Here is a 19,881-nt window from a genome sequence, read left to right on the forward strand (position 1 = left end):
TCACAGGACACACACACCATTCACTCACTCACATACTCATACCCATAGGGGTGGCCTGTAGCGTAGTGGTTAAGGTAAATGACTGGGACACGCAAGGTCGGTGGTTCTAATCCCGGTGTAGCCACAATAAGATCCGCACACTGTTGGGCCCTTGAGCAAGGCCCTTAACCCTGCATTGCTCCAGGGGAGGATGGTCTCCTGCTTAGTCTAATCAACTGTATGTCGCTCTGGATAAGAGCGTCTGCCAAATGCCAATAATGTAATGTACCCACGGGCAATTTAGACTCTCCAATCAGCCTAACCAGCAAGTCTTTGGACTGTCGGAGGAAACCTACTCGAACACAGGGAGAATATGCAGACTCCACACAGAGAGGCCTCGGCCGACCGGGATTCAAACCCAGGACATCCTTGCTGTGAGGCAGCAGTGTTACCCACAGCACCATCCGTGCTGCCCTGTTCCAAAGCACTGTGCTCTAAATATAAGTGTTCCAAAGCACTGTGTTCTGAATGGGAGTGTTCCAAAGCACTGTGTTCTAAATGTGAGTGTTCCAAAGCACTGTGTTCTAAATGTGAGTGTTCCAAAGCACTGTGTTCTGAATGTGAGTGTTCCAGAGCACTGTGTTCTGAATGCGAGTGTTCCAAAGCACTGTGTTCTGAATGGGAGTGTTAAAAAGCACTGTGTTCTGAATGGGAGTGTTCCAAAGAACTGTTTTCTGAATGCGAGTGTTCCAAAGCACTGTGTTCTGAATATGAATGTTCAGAGCCAGTCTTCCAAATCAGCTTTCTGAATGCAAGTGTTCTGAGCCAGCTTTCTGAATGTGAGTGTTATAAGCCAGCTCTGTGCAGGGAGAATGAGCTGTTCTACTGAGGCTCAACTTATCTACACCCCCCCCCCCCAACCCCCCCACCCCCTCCACCAGAGCAACGTCACAGGTACACTGTGTTCGAGAAGAACAATATGAAGCCCAAGGCTATAGTCGCCACTCCTGCTAAAAATATACACAAGAAACAAAGAATCTACCTAAAACTGGGCCTACAGTCAATCCATTAACTTGCTTTCTTCCACACACAAACATGCATGCAAGTGCGCACACATGCATGCACACACACACACACACACACACACAAACACACAAACACACAAACACACACACTTCATCCAGCTTGTGGAATGCGGATATATTAAGTCATTAATGGGTACAAACAAGCAGAATAAATATGCATCAACGGTAGTCGTTGCTATTCCATGTCAATGTGAAAGAAACCAAATATATTTTTAAAAACACATACTACATTTGAAACTTCCGTCCATTGAAATGAATGTAATTTATTCCAAAATACAATATGACATTTAAATTCCCATCAGTAGTCTCAACTCGCTCACTCTGTTCTTCCATTCATTCCACCGCGCTTACAAAATATGCACTTGTTTCCAGGCTTGCGATGCCTCAACAGTGCCACTATCGTCAAAAATCGTAAGCTGCATGTAGTTGTACAGCTACATGCCAATGATGAATGACAAACTATAGGGTGCTGCATGCTCTACAAAAGTCAAATACAGTCAAACCATTCACTGGATGGAGAGGCAAATAATACAATTGGAAAAATAATTTAAATTCAGCACTAGCAGGTATGCGCAACTCTGTGTTTTCAGAACATTTTATTTCAAAGGAACAATAGTCTTTTTGATCGCCTACAGGGATGAGTTCTAACTACTGCCGTCTTCATTGTGGATATCCTCATACTCATGAACAGTCATGACCTCATAATCAATGTGAGCTGGACTTCTGCTCATCTAAATGGTAAATGGCAGGCATTTATATAGCGCCTTTATCCAAAGCGTTGTACAATTTATGCTTCTCCATTCACCCATTCGTACACACACTCACACACCGACGGCGATTGGCTGCCATGCAAGGCCCCGCCCGACCAGCTCGTCAGGAGCATTTGGGGGTTAGGTGTCTTGCTCAGGGACACTTCGACACCGCCCGGGCGGGGGATCGAACCGGCAACCCTCCGACTGCCAGACGACTGCTCTTACTGCCTGAGCCATGTCGCCCCTCATCTAATTGACGAGGCGCAATTGGCTTCAGTTCTTAAAGAACTCACTGCCAGGGGAACCTCCAACCCCAAATAAGGCAACAGGGATTTCTCCCAGAAACAATATGCAGTTCCTTTTCCTGACACACGCTCCTGAAAAGGTCACGCAGAAAAGAGGTCAAAAGAGTGACCAAAAGGTGGACAAAAGGGAAAGAGAGGCCCCTTTCATCTACTACATATCCGCCCCCTGCAAAAACTCTGCCTCTTACCATCTGCCAACCATAAGCCATCCTACCCTCCTGCTCTGAGCAAACGTCACAACCCTCTCCCTTCACAGGACTCTCCCTGAGATTCAAACTGCACGTGCCCGATATCTGGTTTGCTCAATGGTACAACGCTTCTAGCTTTCATCAGCCAGACCTAACCAGCCCTCAACCCCCCCAATCCTGAAGCAGTAAACTAGAAATGTATACCCAGTTTACAGTTCACTTCAGCCCTCAACTGTCGGCGAAACCGCACACACCATATACTTGTACAACACTGCCATTCCAAAAAGTTGTTTCAACATGACACTGCTGCATACAAATTCAGGAAAAGAACGCAGCAACTGAGGAATTTTGTAGAAATGTTATTTGTCAACAAGTATTTTGCAACCTCAGTGTAACTTACCAAACTCAAAATGCTGACAGACTGATTCATATAGATATTGCTTTTGAAATTTTGGAAGTTCAATAAATGTATTGAATACACACAGACAGGTCAAAGGTCATGGAAAAGTGATGATTAATATGTGCATTATCAGGGCTGCCCAAACCTTTCCTGGAGATCTAAGGTGCTGTATGTTTTCACTCCCACCCTAACAAAGCACACCTCATTCAACAACTAGTCCTTGACATTTTGCAGTACATTACAGTTATATAGCCAACACTTTCATCCAGAGCGACTTCGTTTATTTGGCTAAGCAGGGGCCAATCCCTCCTGGAACATTGTGGGTTTACGGGCTTGCTCAAGGGCCCAACAGCTGCACTGATCTGACTATGGCTACACTGCGGCTTGAACCACCGAACTTTCAGGTGCTTAGGCTATTACCCCATTTTATCCTCACGTACTCTCCACGGAAATGAACTGACACGCATCATAAATCAACATGCTCATCACCATTGAGCAAACTGCTCAATCGCATGACAGCGTTCATGTACAGATATTCAGAAGCTTACTTTCACTTTCATGAACCCAATTGTACAGTGTATACAGCTAGCAATGGCTGTGGTAAGGTATGCTTGAGAACTGTCCATATATGAATGGTACCTATTTACATGGATGGTTATTCAGCTACGTTGCACCTAGTAAATTAAGACCGGACACAAGCCTACAGTGTGCGAACGAACCACCTCTTGCACAGGTCGAGCTGTCAGACAGCCGTCGAAGATGGAAGTGGAATTTAGTGGCTAAGTTGGCTGCTTACTGTAGTTTCTAACGTGACAACAGAATACACACTAGCTACGAACGAACGAGAGACATACTATTTTAGGTAAAGAAGCCAAGCCTGTAGCGATGTACCTACTGTGTCTTCTTTAAAATCTCAACATCTCCGTTTCCTCTCATTAGCAACACACAAAATGGCGACTGGAAGCAGCTCTGGTTCCTTGTCTCCAGCTAACGTTAGACAAATTTCAATTGCAGTGAACTTCACCATGCCTTTATCAAGGGGATGTCAGCACTGCTTCATGCGACGGGGTTTCGACGCTAGCATGCACTCACTCCTTCCTTTCGATGACAATATGGACTCGCTGGCTAACGTTAGCTAGCTAAAAATGTCAAGACGGCACTAGGTAGCCAGATACGCAACCACCGAAGGCTGCTCGTCGCTACATCTGCTTATACACAGATCTCCCCGTGGTCTGTTCCATCTAAACAATGTGAATCAAACCACATGTGTAATTAAAATGTACATTAAATATTTAAGTTAAATTTCACTCAACTGCTTCTAGACATATTATAACTGCAACACACATTCAGCGACATACGCCTCCGTACGTAAACACGCTTGAAGAATACGACGCAGGACGCTTTGGTATTCCGAAAGAAATTTACGTGACGTATCACACGCATCGTCTACAGTAAAGTAACGCAGCTACGCTGCCGAATGTGCGTACACCCGCAAGATTACGGCCTTGAGACTGCAAATAAACAACCGATTGAATCGGAGACGCACTCACAAGCTCGTCATGAAGCATTCGGAACAACATAAGACAGCCTCAAACACAGAAATGCCGTTCATGCGAAGTACTTGGCAGACAAGGTTTGGCAGACATTCGTGCAGATCCAGGCCAACACGACAAAACGACTATTTTACATCTTTCCCTGTCTCACTCCAACAGGCCTCCGTTACTACTGAGCACTCCCGAATTGGCGCCGCGCAAACTGACCGAAGACCTCCAATATAATGGTGGTCACTCGGCCTCTCCCCCAGAACTTGACACCCAAATTAATAAGCCGTCATTTTTTTTGCTATTGTAGGGAGACAGAAACAAGCAAAACGTGTTTTATTTACCTTAATTAATCGCTTGTCAGTGCGCGCGCGACTCTTCCTTTCCCAGAATCCAGAACGAGCTGCTACGTTGATGACGCCACACGCACAATGGACGAAACGTTCTACGTCAGTTATGTGTCATTTTACAGCGACCCCAGTCGCTCAGTTTTGTTTTGTTTTTTCAAAAATGCAGTCAGTATACAACCAAGCACACAATCAAAAAGATGTGCAAAACATAAACAAGCCACAGGATAAACAAGAAAAATAAACTGACTACTGCTTTCAATCTTGTAGAGAGGTAATGACAGAGCTCTTTCCAAAAAAGCGCACCATGTTAACAATCGATAAATCTTGATTACCACAAAAACGTCGTGCTTTTTGGACATTTGGGTAGAATCTGGATACAAGCATGTTGGACGGATAAACCCACCCTGTGTAGTATCTTGAAAGAGATCACTTTAGCTTTGTTCGATATTAAAGAATGATAAGGAGATGACCACGCTTTGAACCAATCAACTCTATATAAAGAAGCCCAATGATAAATGACCGAAGGGCGCACTTCCTCCAAGTATCTCTTACAACTTTGTTATAAACATTTTTGTGAAGTACATTTAACCCATTTATTTGTATGTGATTAAAAGTTTTAGGCACTATATTATTACAATGGTGTCTTAGCAACATTAACAGACCTAGTTAGGCCTTGGTATAGATCTAGTTATATTCCCTCTTCGGTACACATATATTATATTTGTCCTATAACTTTATATGGGGGAAGAAAACAAACATTATCATTAAGAAGTTGTGCGACCAGACATATGAAAGAATATCGCCTTGTTTCTATATTAATTACTGATATTATTCCATATATAATATTCAAGGGTTATATTAAAATGAGAGAATGTCATAATGTTTGGCAAAAGCCAAAAAAGACAGGAAATTCACACAAGCCCCAAGATGCTGTAGCTTCTAAAATCAGCACCTTTTAATAAGACAAAAGTTAACCTCAAAATATCTGCGTTTCTTAGAATGCAAGACCAATTTTAATCTGCATTTCCCCCCCCTGGGTATATAACGCAGAATTCTGCATTAGAGTGACCTCTGATGTATGTAACCAGAAAATATAGTGTGCTATATGTATTCATGGATTATACGTTGTAAACCAAATGAAATACTCCAGAACTTAGGATTTTAAATGATACAATGACTATGAAGTTAAAGTGCAGACTGTCAGCTTTAATTTGAGGGTATTTCCATCAATATCGGAACTTATGATTTAGAGTAGGCCTGGCAGAGCATCACCAGGGAAGATGCCCAGCGTCTTGTGATTTCATATACTTCATAGACTTCAGACAGTCACTTCATGCAAAGGATAAGCAACCAAGTACTAAATATGACAACTGTATGATATGTAATGTTAATTGGTCCAAATACTTTTAGTACCCTAAAATGGGGGGGAACAATGTTCAAAATGTGTTGTAATTTCTAAACGATTCGGAGGAAAATACCCTGACATTAAAGCTGACCATCTAAACCTTAAACACATAGTCACTGTGTCATTTTAAAAGTGCTGGAGTACACAGCCAAAACAAGAACAAAAAAATATTTCACTATCAAAACACTTTTGGACCTTATTGTGTATGTGTGGGTGCATATATGCCGTACATACATACATACATACATACATACATACACTATATGTAAACATAGTCTCGCTTAACATAGTATAATAACAAATGTTGATAACATCGTTTCTGAGTATTACTGTGTAATCGGTCGCTTCTGTCACAATTAAATTTTTATATCACAGTTTTATTGCCAGCTGACTAATGACTATCACATTTGTAGTATGTTGTGATTAACTATAAAATGCATAATTACTTACTAAGAGGAGTGAATCCACGGCAAGAGAATAGTTCCCACAGAAGTGCCCGCTGCATTTACACAGTGCTCGTTACCATCGACCTTAGTGTCTGATAAACTGCACACTGAGTGTGCGTTTCGGGGGCCTGTCAGTGCCCAGATGAGGCACCCAGACCACTCAAGTGAGACACACACTATCTGGAAACACAGCCTCTGTAGCTGCGCTGTCACAGTTTAAGGCAAGGGTTACTTTTACACGGTGCACTAGATACTGACAACGTATATAGTCCTACCTCTCACCGCAACCCGCTCTCTGCCCCATGAATATGTAGCCTATTGCTGCCATGGTGTAGTGATCAGCTGTATTCAGACATTCAATGGCAAAATGTTAGCTGCAACACATAGACAGTAAGATACAACACCTGAAAAGTTTTGTTATAGGGAAAAACAAGATACCATGAAGATAAACAAATCTGTGCAGAATCTGCATATGTACTGCATATATACTGGATGACTCTGGCCACTCGACGGAGACCTCACTCCTCTCCATCAGTGAATCACTCCATGCTGCAGGAGCAGCCTCCCTCTCCTCTGTCCTCATTCTTCTAGATCTCTCTGCTGCCTTTGACACTGTGGATCACTCAGTCCTCCTGTCCTCCCTGTCAGCAACAGGGATCTGTGGCACAGCCCTGAACTGGATTGAGCCAGGCTGCCTGGTCTGGCACAGTATCGACACCTCGGCCCCCTGCCACAAGTTCCCCAGGGCTCAGTCCTAGGCCCGCTTCTTTTCTCTCTTTACACTCGTTCCCTTGGCCCTGTTATCGCTGCACATGGTCTATCCTACCACTGCTATGTGGATGATACCCAACTCTTCATCTCATTCCCACCATCTGACACACAGGTTTCAGCCCGTATCTCTGCTTGCCTGAGTGACATCCAGAGCTGGATGGACAACCACCATCTAAAGCTCAACTCAGGTAAGACTGAAATGATATTCATTCCTGCTATTACCTCCCCGACTGGATCTCTCCATTTCCCTAGGGGATACCTCGCTGACGGCATCACACTGTGCAAGGAACCTCAGTGTGGTGATGGACAGCAGACTGTCCCTCTCCGAGAACATTGCGCCGGTGACCCGGTCATGCAGGTTCTTCCTATACAACTTCTGGAGAATCCGCCCCTTTCTCATCCCCTACTCGACCCAGCTCCTGGTCCAAGCGATGGTTTTGTCCCACCTGGACTACTGCAACTCCCTCTTGGCTGGCCTTCCAGCGTCCGCCATCAGACCCCTCCAACTTATCCAGAATGCAGCAGCTCGTCTGGTCTTCAACCTTCCCAAACACTCATGTCACCCCCTGCTTACTTCCCTCCACTGGCTGCCTGTTATGGCTTGCATCAAATTCAAAACATTGGTGCTAGCCTTCCAAGCAGTTAAGGGGTCAGCCCCAGCTTACCTCCAAAAAATCATAAAACCCTACACCCCTGCCCAACCTCTTCGTTCGGCCACCACTGGCCACTTGGCACCTCCCGCTCACGACGACTGTCTGTTCTGGCTCCACGGTGGTGGAACGAGCTCCCTGTTGAGGTCAGAACAGTAGAGTGCCATCTTCAAGCCCAAACTGAAGATGCACCTCTTCAAGCTTCTACCTCTACCTGTCCCTCCCTGCCTCCCTGTAAACCTTAATTGTCTTTACTTGTGTGTTAAGATGTTTAGTTTGGCTTGGTAAGCAGTGTTTGGCTAGGTAAGCGGTTTGTTCATACATGCGCTATTATGATTGAAAAAAAGATATTTTTTTAAAATTTAATTCCGATGATCAAATATATCCTTGTTGTGCAGATAGCAGTTGAAATCATACTTCCCTCTACGGTCTTTCAGCACACTTGGTTATGGGTATGCACTTTGTTGTACGTTGCTCTGGATAAGAGCATCTGCCAAATGCCATTAATGCAATGTAATGGATGATGTAGGAAACATGCTGTGCTTCTGTCGAGTTGCATGAGCATATTACATTTGTCGTATTATTTATTTCTTGCTTGCCGTAGCAACATTGCCCAGTGCTAAAAAAAGAGAAGAAAAAGGATTAAGCATAAATATTGCTTTTGAGACGGATGCGTGGGGGGGTTGGACCCAAAATGCACGACTCAGAAACAGTGGTGTAATAGTCCCATCAGGGCTTTATTTGGGGAATATCCAGAGAGCGTGGTCAAAACAAGCAATGGTCATACACAAAAAAATCCAGCCAAAAAACCAGAACGCAGTACCGAGGGAGAAGGCAGTCTCGTAATCAGTACACCATGCAAGAAGTCCGGTAACCAGGAAAGCTGTCAGCGGGGCAGAAGTACAGGCGGGTGGTAGGCAGGCTCAGGGTCGATGACAGTGCAAGAGTCAAGACCGAAGTGTGCTTCGCGGGGCAAAAGTACAAAAACAGCAGGCAAAGTCGTGGTACAGGCAGGCAATGGTCAACAAAACAGAAGTCAATAATCTTTGGTCAATAAACAGGCTTGATCGTACCAGGTAGCCACTGGCTTGCCACTGGCTTGCCACTGGCTTGCCACTGGCTTGCCACTGGCTTGCCACTGGCTTGCCACTGGCTTGCCACTGGCTTGCCACTGGCTTGCCACTGGCTTGCCACTGGCTTGCCACTGGCTTGCCACTGGCTTGCCACTGGCTTGCCACTGGCTTGCCACTGGCTTGCCACTGGCTTGCCACTGGCTTGCCACTGGCTTGCCACTGGCTTGCCACTCACCAATGCACTGACAAACAGGAGGCAAACAATTTCACAAAGACATGACATGAAACTGAGCTTTATATGCAGGCGTAGACAGGTGTAGACAATTAGCTTGAGAGCAGCAAGAGAATGGAAATCAGGTGTGGAGGATTGACAAGTTAACGAGGTAATTAGTAATAAACCTATCCTGCCCTAGCATTAGTACATTTGTAAATGATATGCACAAGAAACGTAAGGTAACATGAACACATGATTAGAATGTTTGTATTACCCAATCCTGATCTAGCATTAGTTGATTAGTAAGTAGACAAGGGAAATTGAAACAATTAGGGTGTGAGTGACAGAAAGGGAGAGAGAGAAAGCAGGAATGCAAGATTTGCAGAAAGACATGAAAAAGTGTATGCTAATCAATGACCAGTACAACGTAACATGAAACATAAATTGTGACATAACAAGTTTGCGAAATATGGCAATAAACGAAATAACATGACATGGCAAGAATAACAATTAAACATGAAACATAACATGACATGAAACATAAAAACGTGGTGATACTAGACTAACATAATACGTGACATGACCATAACATAACCAAGACAATAACTAAACATAAAACATGACATGACAAACATGAAACGTGACAGCTTTATTCATCGTGAGTTGATTGACTGAACTGCTTTTGGCCAAGTTTGACTTGCCTTGCTATTCCAGATACTAAACTTTAAATAAGAAACATCTGTTGTTTGTGCACTGACCATCACGACCGGCTTGAGCTCAGAATGTCTGATAAGTAATTGGCAATAAAATAGAAGAAAAAACACACACAGGACTCCTGCCATATTTGCTGGGGAAGGGAGTTTTCTTGGGGCACTCTTCCAAACAGAAGAGTCATTGAGAGCAATACACCATGAGTGTTTAGACAAGGATATATATACATTTTTGAAATAAAAAAAAATATATATCATTTTGCTAATTTGTCAACAACACCAGAAAAGAACACCACTTTCGAATTAAACTATCATAAAAATGGCACTGGCTTGTAATTCATTTTAATGACAGAAGCCAAAAAATGTATTAAGACTAATTTGTCTACCTTCATTAATCTCACCTGAAATACAGGCCAACTGCTTAATATTATGTAAACCCTTTCATCTTTCTTTTAAAGACAAGAATCAGAAATTGACATGCAACATTTGATAACTGGAATACAAATACGAATTAAATCAAATGACACTTTAAAAAGTATACTAATATCAAGAATATAGCATATGTCAATATTATTATGTTTAAAGAAAAGCTTAATCAAGTCTGTCTGGAAAAAGAAAACAATGCAGGAGATGATAAGTATACTGCAGATGAGAATACAGTTAAAGATATGTAGTTTCACGAGGTTCATCAGAGTCACTGTAGAGGAGTTTCCCAGCTGGATCACTGAATAGAGCACTGAGCTGCTGCTGCTGCTGCAGACACGGTTGCCCAGATCCACCATGCATTCTTCCGGAGAAAGTCATCGGAGCTCTCTGCTTCCTGCAGGGCAATCATAGAGTATCTGTCATCGATCTCCTTGTCCACCCGTTTGATTTCAGAGTCAATCTTCTTATTGTACTCATTCTCTCTCTCTCTCCTGGTATTCTCCAGCTGTTGCAGCTGTTTCAGCTTCTCGGTCTCCACCTTGAGCTGTTTCTCCACTCCTGCCCTTTTCTCACTCATCATTTCTATGTTCCGCTCAATGAGTCTCTTCTTCCGCTCATTCTTTTGTTTTTCATTGCTCATCTCGGTGGAGAAGTTTTCCCAGTCTGCCTCCAACTTTGCAATGGCACACCTCTTCTCCCTTTCTATTTCTTCCCGTTTTCCCTCCAGTTCTTCCTGCTGGAAGACTATAAGGGCCTGGTCCATTTTCTGGAAGGCGTCATTGGTAAAATATGGCCTCTCTCTCTGTGCAAGCATGCAGTCGATCTTCTCCAGCAGGTTGGCCACCTGGCCGGAATCCTCTTTGTCCTCGTTGTTGAAGGGCAGGATCCTCCTGTCAAATCGCTTCACCAGGTTCTGAATTGCTTCACCCTGCTTGGAGATGAAGTTGTGGAAAGAGGCTTTCTTCAGCTTGTCTGCATGGGTGAAGATAAGGATGGTGTATTGGGCAGCATCACTCTGGAAGATGGTCTGGATGATCTCCACGCTCTGCTGCTCTTCCAGGGTGAAACGGCCGATCTGCAGCACCAGGAGTATGGCATGGGGCCCCGGAGCAGACATGGCCATGCACCGCAGGATTTCATCCTGCACAGCCTGCTGGGAGAGTGAGGTATCAAACAGGCCGGGTGTGTCTACCACTGTCACTCTTCGCCCCAGCACCATCCCCTGAGCCTTCTCACAGACACCAGTCACTGAGTCCATGCTCAGGTTAGACTCAAACCGCGTCTCCCCCAGAATTGTGTTGCCTGTTTCACTCTTCCCTGCTCCTGTCTTCCCCACCAAAACCATCCGCAGCTCCTGAGGAGGGTAACCCCTGCCCTGTTGAGAACCTGCGGGAGAAGCGTTTCCATTCAGGAAGTACAAATAGCTCACTGGATTCAGTAACGTCTTCCACATGGTGCCTATTATGAAGGCAAACTCAAGGAAAGAATAAATTCATGTTTTATTGGGCTTAAAAACCAATGCATTTCAGAGTTTTGAAACATGTTTTTGTCTTATGAAATGTTCTTTCTCTTTGTGATAACTGTCTCCGGACAAGTTGTAATGTTCCTGTATTGCTGTCTGTTAGTTATTTTGTTACTCCTGTAATTTATTATTTTTTATCTGTTTTTTTCTATTTATCCATTCATAGTTATTGCATCCGTCTCCCCTGTGATGTCTGTGTCTGAATGTATTCTGAGCCTGAGTCACTCCCCTGTCTGCGTCTTTCACTATTCGGGTGGTTTCGGAATCTTCCGGTTTCCCACGATTCCTTCTCAACCTCGCTGTTCTGAGACACACCTTTGTCCGATTCCGAGTTTGCCTTTTCGTTTTGATCTACGCTTTGTGTTTCCAACGTCTCTCTTGCCTTGCCCCTTTGTACTTTTGCCTTTCTGCTCTTCTAGATTTTTGACTTTGGACTGTTTATTGACCATTCTTTTTGCAACTCGATTTGGCACTGTGTTTTTCGGATTACCTGACTTTGACACTTGGACTGACTAAACTATGATTCCTGATTATCCCTTGGTCTGCGCTTGGAACGGACATAACACAAGTACAATACAAGTAAATGGAATTGAACTCAATTTCATATTTGTTCCTATTTTCCTTACATATTGGTAGTAAAGTACCTCATTAAATAAATATTTTTACAAAGCAGCTACTTCAGCAGGTTAGTGACAGTCTGTACATTATTTCACGGAATAGCATACACACGCCATCATCCACAAAGACTAATGTATTTATCCAAACATATTTCGCAAAACCTACTCAATAATTAATGAATTGTATTTTTTAGCTAGCTATAGCTCATTTCGGGTGTGTTCTCCCTTGCAATGGGATCTTGCACTGATTGATACGATATAAATAATTTTTTCTTCGGCTTGGAAATACGTTTTTATCCAATACTATAAGACAGTAATAATGCTGATACCGACCTGTCGCACAGTACGGGCTTCTTACAGAAGTCATAGTTCTTGTCAGCGCAGATTCAGGACAGATCGACGGTACAAACTCCTCGGGTGGTCTTCCTGCAAAATAATTGAAATTAATTAAATTATCTGCAATGGTATAAGTGAATCGTTGGTAATGATCCCGTCCGAGTGACAGTGCTCATTCCCTAGTGAAGTGTGAGTGGTGCCCTGCAGTGTGTACGGGGGGGAAATCGTTCTGAGGACTTTTTTTTAGTTCTGTGGAAAATGAAACTTAACATTCTTAGGTCGTGATGTCAGGAAAAACAGTTATATATAAAAAGCTATTCTTCTTGTAATTAACATTTTATTGCACTTGCTAAATAAGAAATAGAAATATTCGCCGTTTTGGGATTCAATTCCCAGTTTACTCGATTAAACAAATAATAAATCGGGACTTGTGTGTGCAGCTTTGTGTGCCAAGTTAGAATTCTGTACGCGCTACCTGGACCTAAGTTAGTATTCTCCTTACTTCATCTCCAGAATGTATATGAATGACCAAAATGTTTTTTGCTCATGGGTTTCCCTGCCCATTTTGATGATTCTTTCAGTACAGTCAATTGTTACCTTTATATTGACATTTGCACATTTGCTGGATCAGGAATCGACTGAGCGGAAAGTAGCTTGCTAGTTTTTTGTTTAGTTTTTGCTTTAGCTCTGGTAGCTTGATATATTAAATAGCTACGCATATGTCCTTTGATCGGGATCGGGATGGCGGGTAGTAGTGGAGGGAATTCCGAGGAAGAAGAAGATATGCATTTAGATGAACGGAAAAAACGAATAATAAAACAGTACTGGGTAGAGGTAGAGGGAAAAGTGTGTCAAACGAGAAGAGGGGTGTGGGGAGTGGTAAAAGAGGTATTGACGATACAAGTACAGAGGAGAACGATAAAGAAACGTTCCGTTAAAAGGAAAGTAATAAGTGTCGAATACAATGTAGTGGTGAAATTTAAGCAGGGAAATGAAATGGGGACTGTGAGCCCTATTGCATTAACAAGTGCATTGAAGAAGAAGATTGGGGATATTCAGATGGCAACGGTCATACGAGATGGACGTTTACTAATAATTTGTAAAAATGTAGAACCGAGAGATAAGGCATTGAGGATTAAGAATATTTGTGGGAAGGAGATAATTGATAATCGAATGTTGGGAGAAGGTAGGTTACTGAGAGGGGTAATTACGGGTGTACCAGTTGAAGAAAACTTGGAGGAACTGAAAGGAAATATAAGAGGTGGAGCGGTGAAGGGAATCAAGGGACTTAAGGTAGTAAGATTTGGTGAGAAAGTGGATAGTCTGTCTGTCATGTTGGAGTTTCATGAAGATGTTTTACCTGAAAACGTTTTGGTAGGTTACATGAGTTTTAGTGTGAGAGCTTATGTTCCTCCGCCACTGAGGTGTTACAAATGCCAGAAATATGGCCATATTGCTGCAGTCTGTAAAGGAAAACAAAGATGTGCTAGATGTGGAGGGGATCATAAATATAGAGAATGTGGAGAGGATGAAGTTAAGTGCTGCAATTGTGGAGGAGCATATAGTGTAGCATATAGAGGGTGTGAGGTTAGGAAGCAAGCGATATGAATGAAGCAAGTAAAAGAAGGAAACAACATATCATACGGTGAAGCAGTAAAGAAGGTACAAGGAGGGAGAAGAACAGAGGAACAAAAAGAACCAGAGAGAAATGATCAAGCTTTAGGAGTTAGAATGAGGGTAGAACAGATAGAAAGGCCAAATGCTGATGTGAATATGGATAAGTTAATTTTATTTATGGCATATGTGATCAACTGCTCTGATCAAGCAAAAACCTAGACAGAAAAGATTAAAATAATTGTAAAAGGGGCTACAACATTCTTGGACATCAAGGGATTCTCATGTGAGAAAATTCAAACAGATCTGAACATGGTATTGAATCAAAATTCAGCCGCACTAGGACCTTCAAAAGGATGTTGATTTTACAATGGAATGCCAGAAGTCTAGTATCAAATGGAAAAGAGTTTAAAGCATATCTGTAACATATAGAAAATATTCCAGATGTAGTTTCTATTCAAGAGTCTTGACTTGACTTGACTTGACTTGTTTGTTTTGGCTCTATACTCCAGAACTTAGGATTTTAAATGATACAATGACTATGAAGTTAAAGTGCAGACTGTCAGCTTTAATTTGAGGGTATTTCCATCAATATCGGAACTTATGATATCGAGTAGGCCTGGCAGAGCATCACCAGGGAAGATGCCCAGCGTCTTGTGATTTCTATGGGTCATAGACTTCAGACAGTCACTTCATGCAAAGGATAAGCAACCAAGTATTAAACATGACAACTGTATGATATATAATGTTAATTGGTCCAAATACTTTTAGTACCCTAAAATGGGGGGGAACAATGTTCAAAATGTGTTGTAATTTCTAAACGATTCGGAGGAAAATACCCTGACATTAAAGCTGACCATCTAAACCTTAAACACATAGTCACTGTGTCATTTTAAAAGTGCTGGAGTACACAGCCAAAACAAGAACAAAAAAATATTTCACTATCAAAACACTTTTGGACCTGATTGTGTATGTGTGGGTGCATATATGCCGTACATACATACATACATACATACATACAAACACTATATATAAACATATAGTCTCGCTTAACATAATATATTAACAAATGTTGATAACATCTTGTTGGTTTCTGAGTACTACTGTGTAATCGGTCACTTCTGTCACAATTAAATTTTTATATCACAGTTTTATTGCCAGCTGACTAATGACTTTATCACATTTGTAGTACGTTGTGATTAACTATAAAATGCATAATTACTTACTAAGAGGAGTGAATCCACGGCAAGAGAATAGTTCCCACAGAAGTGCCCGCTGCATTTACAGTGCTCGTTCCCGTCAACCCTAGCGTCTGATAAACTGCACACTGAGTGTGCGTTTCAGGGGCCTGTTAGTGCCCAGATGAGGCACCCAGACCACTTATGTGAGACACACACTATCTGGAAACACAGCCTCTGTAGCTGCGCTGTCACAGTATGAGGCAAGGGTTACTTTTACACGGTGCTCTAGATACTGACAACGTATATAGTCCTACCTCTCACTGCAACCCGCTCTCTGCGCCCTGAATATGTAGCCTATTGCTGCCATGGTGTAGTGATCAGCTGTATTCAGACATTCAATGGCAAAATGTTAGCTGCAACACATAGACAGTAAGATACAACACCTGAAGTTTTGTTATAGGGAAAAACAAGATACCATGAAGATAAACAAATCTGTGCAGAATCTGCATATGTACTGCATATATACTGGATGACTCTGGCCACTCGACGGAGACCTCACTCCTCTCCATCAGTGAATCACTCCATGCTGCAGGAGCAGCCCCCCTCTCATCTGTCCTCATTCTTCTAGATCTCTCTGCTGCCTTTGACACTGTGGATCACTCAGTCCTCCTGTCCTCCCTGTCAGCAACAGGGATCTGTGGCACAGCCCTGAACTGGATTGAGTCCTACCTCTCTGGTCGCTCGTTCCAGGTTGCCTGGGCTGGCACAGTATCGACACCTCGGCCCCTTGCCACAAGTTCCCCAGGGCTCAGTCCTAGGCCCGCTTCTTTTCTCTCTTTACACTCGTTCCCTTGGCCCTGTTATCACTGCACATGGTCTATCCTACCACTGCTAGGCGGATGATACCCAACTCTTCATCTCATTCCCACCATCTGACACACAGGTTTCAGCCCGTATCTCTGCTTGCCTGAGTGACATCCAGAGCTGGATGGACAACCACCATCTAAAGCTCAACTCAGGTTCCTGCTATTACCTCCCCGTCTGGACCTCTCCATTTCCCTAGGGGATACCTCACTGACGCCATCACCCTGTGCAAGGAACCTCGGTGTGGTGATGGACAGCAGACTGTCCCTCTCCGAGAACATTGCGCCGGTGACCCGGTCATGCAGGTTCTTCCTATACAACTTCTGGAGAATCCGCCCCTTTCTCATCCCCTACTCGACCCAGCTCCTGGTCCAAGCGATGGTTTTGTCCCACCTGGACTACTGCAACTCCCTCTTGGCTGGCCTTCCAGCGTCCGCCATCAGACCCCTCCAACTTATCCAGAATGCAGCAGCTCGTCTGGTCTTCAACCTTCCCAAACACTCATATGTCACCCCCTGTTTACTTCCCTCCACTGGCTGCCTGTTATGGCTTGCATCAAATTCAAACAGTAGAATCTCTTGCCATCTTCAAGCGCGAACTGAAGACGCACCTCTTCAAGCTTCACCTCTACCTGTCCCTCCCTGCCTCCCTGTAAACCTTAATTGTTGTCTTTACCTGTGATATTTACTTGTGTGTTAAGATGTTTAGTTTGGTTTGGTAAGCAGTGTTTGGCTAGGTAAGCGGTTTGTTCATACATGCGCTATTATGATTGAAAATTTTTTTTTTTTTTACATTTAATTCCGATGATCAAATATATCCTTGTTGTGCAGATAGCAGTTGAAATCATACTTCCCTCTAGGGTCTTTCAGCACACTTGGTTATGGGTATGCACTTTGCACTTTGTTGTACGTTGCTCTGGATAAGAGCATCTGCCAAATGACATTCATGTAATGTAATGGATGACGTAGGAAACACGCTGTGTTTCTGCCGAGTTGCATGAGCATATTACATTTGTCATATATTTTATTTCTTGCTGGCCGTAGCAACATTGTCCAGTGTAAAAAAAAAAAAAGGAAGCATAAATATTGCTTTTGAGACGGGTGCGTGGGGGGTTGGACCCAAAATGCATGACTCAGAAACAGTGATAAAGTCCCGTCAGGGCTTTATTTGGGGAATATCCAGAGAGCGTGGTCAAGAAACAAGCTATGTTCATACACAAAGAATCCAGCCAAAAAACCAAACCGCAGTACCGAGGGAGAAGGCAGTTTCATAATCGGTACACCATGCAAGAAGTCTGGTAACCAGGAAAGCTGTCAGGGGGGCAGAAGTACAGGCGGGCAGCAGGCAGGCTCAGGGTCGATGACACTGCAAGAATCAAAACCGAAATCTGCTCCGCGGGGCAAAAGTACAAAAACAGCAGGTACAGGCAGGCAATGGTAAACAAAACAGAAGTCAATAATCTTTGGCCAATAACCAGGCTTGGATCGTAACAGGTAGACAATGGCTTGCCAAAACCACTCAACCGATGCACTGACGAACAATTTCACAAAGACATGACATGAAACTGAGCTTTATATGCAGGTGTAGACAGGTGTAGACAATTAGCTTGAGAGCAGCAAGAGAATGGAAATCAGGTGTGGAGGATTGACAAGTTAACGAGGTAATTAGTAATCGTTAGTAATAAACCTATCCTGCCCTAGCATTACTAAATTAGTAAATGACATGCACAAGAAACGTAAGGTAACATGAACACATGATTAGAATGTTAGTATTACCCAATCCTGATCTAGCATTAGTAGATTAGTAAGTAGACAAGGGAAATTGAAACAATTAGGGTGTGAGTGACAGAAAGGGAGAGAGAGAAAGCAGGAATGCAAGATTTGCAGAAAGACGCTGTTCTGAGACACACCTTTGTCCGATTCCGAGTTTGCCTTTTCGTTTTGATCTACGCTTTGTGTTTTCAACGTCTCTCTTGCCTTGCCGCTTTGTACTTTTGCCTTTCTGCTCTTCTAGATTTTTGACTTTGGACTGTTTATTGACCATTCTTTTTGCAACTCGATTTGGCTCTGTGTTTTTCGGATTACCTGACTTAGACACTTGGACTGACTAAACTATGATTCCTGATTATCCCTTGGTCTGCGCTTGGAACGGACATAACACAAGTACAATACAAGTAAATGGAATTGAACTCAATTTCATATTTGTTCCTATTTTCCTTACATATTGGTAGTAAAGTACCTCATTAAATAAATATTTTTACAAAGCAGCTACTTCAGCAGGTTAGTGACAGTCTGTACATTATTTCACGGAATAGCATACACACGCCATCATCCACAAAGACTAATGTATTTATCCAAACATATTTCGCAAAACCTACTCAATAATTAATGAATTGTATTTTTTAGCTAGCTATAGCTCATTTCGGGTGTGTTCTCCCAAAACTACAACTGGAATTTAAATATGTTTTTAATTAGGCATCAGTATCAGTCAACAAACATTTTAATGATACCTTGCAATGGGATCTTGCACTGATTGATACGATATAAATCGTTTTTTCTTCGGCTTGGAAATACGTTTTTATCCAATACTATAACACAGTAATAATGCTGATACCGACCTGTCGCACAGTACTGGCTTCTTACAGAAGCCATAGTTCTTGTCAGCGCAGATTCAGGACAGATCGACGGTACAAACTCCTCGGGTGGTCTTCCTGCAAAATAATTGAAATTAATTAAATTATCTGCAATGGTATAAGTGAATCGTTGGTAATGATCCCGTCCGAGTGACAGTGCTCATTCCCTAGTGAAGTGTGAGTGGTGCCCTGCAGTGTGTAGGGGGGGAAAATCATTCTGAGGACTTTTTTTTAGTTCTGTGGAAAATGAAACTTAACATTCTTAGGTCGTGGCGTCAGGAAAAACAGTTATATAAAAAAAGCTATTCTTCTTGTAATTAACATTTCCTGGCATTGCTAAATAAGAAATAGAAATATTCGCCGTTTTGGGGTTCCATTCCCAGTTTACTCGATTAAACAAATAATAAATCGGGACTTGTGTGTGCAGCTTTGTGTGCCAAGTTAGAATTCTGTACGCACTACCTGGACCTAAGTTCGTATTCTCCTTACTTCATCTCTAGAATGTATATGAATGACCAAAATGTTTTTTGCTAATGGGTTTCCCTGCCCATTTTGATAATTCTTTCAGTACAGTTAATTGTTACCTTTATATTGACATTTGCACAATAATTGTGACTCTTGGGACCGTGGAGAGGAGTTCGCTGGATCAGGAATCGACTGAGCGGTAAGTAGCTTGCTAGTTTTTTGTTTAGTTTTAGCTTTAGCTCTCGTAGCTTGATATCTTTATATTAAATAGCTACGCATATGTCCTTTGACCGGGATCGGGATGGCGGGTAGTAGTGGAGGGAATTCCGAGGAAGAAGAAGATATGCATTTAGAT

The 19,881-nt window shown here is 42.7% G+C and overlaps 2 protein-coding genes across 4 annotated transcripts in view; both read right to left on the reverse strand.

Annotated features, from left to right (window-relative positions):
* The window catches only part of brd4 (bromodomain containing 4), an 18,659-nt gene extending 14,006 nt beyond the window's left edge, over positions 1–4,653 (reverse strand). For all 3 annotated transcript variants that reach the window (XM_061223767.1, XM_061223768.1, XM_061223766.1), the window contains exon 1: positions 4,595–4,653. The gene's annotated coding sequence lies outside the window, so the exon portion shown is untranslated. The remainder of the gene's footprint in view (positions 1–4,594) is intronic.
* A 5,937-nt stretch (positions 4,654–10,590) lies between these two features.
* On the reverse strand, positions 10,591–12,939 carry LOC133114106 (GTPase IMAP family member 9-like). Its single transcript, XM_061223296.1, has 2 exons — positions 12,768–12,939; positions 10,591–11,681 (listed from the first exon to the last, which is right to left on the reverse strand). Exons 1-2 carry the CDS (start codon positions 12,799–12,801, stop codon positions 10,591–10,593), a joined length of 1,125 nt encoding a protein of 374 aa, XP_061079280.1. The 5' UTR covers positions 12,802–12,939.
* Positions 12,940–19,881: the final 6,942 nt, after the last annotated feature.

This window comes from Conger conger, chromosome 16 (assembly GCF_963514075.1).
Source record: "Conger conger chromosome 16, fConCon1.1, whole genome shotgun sequence".
NCBI lineage: Eukaryota > Metazoa > Chordata > Actinopteri > Anguilliformes > Congridae > Conger > Conger conger.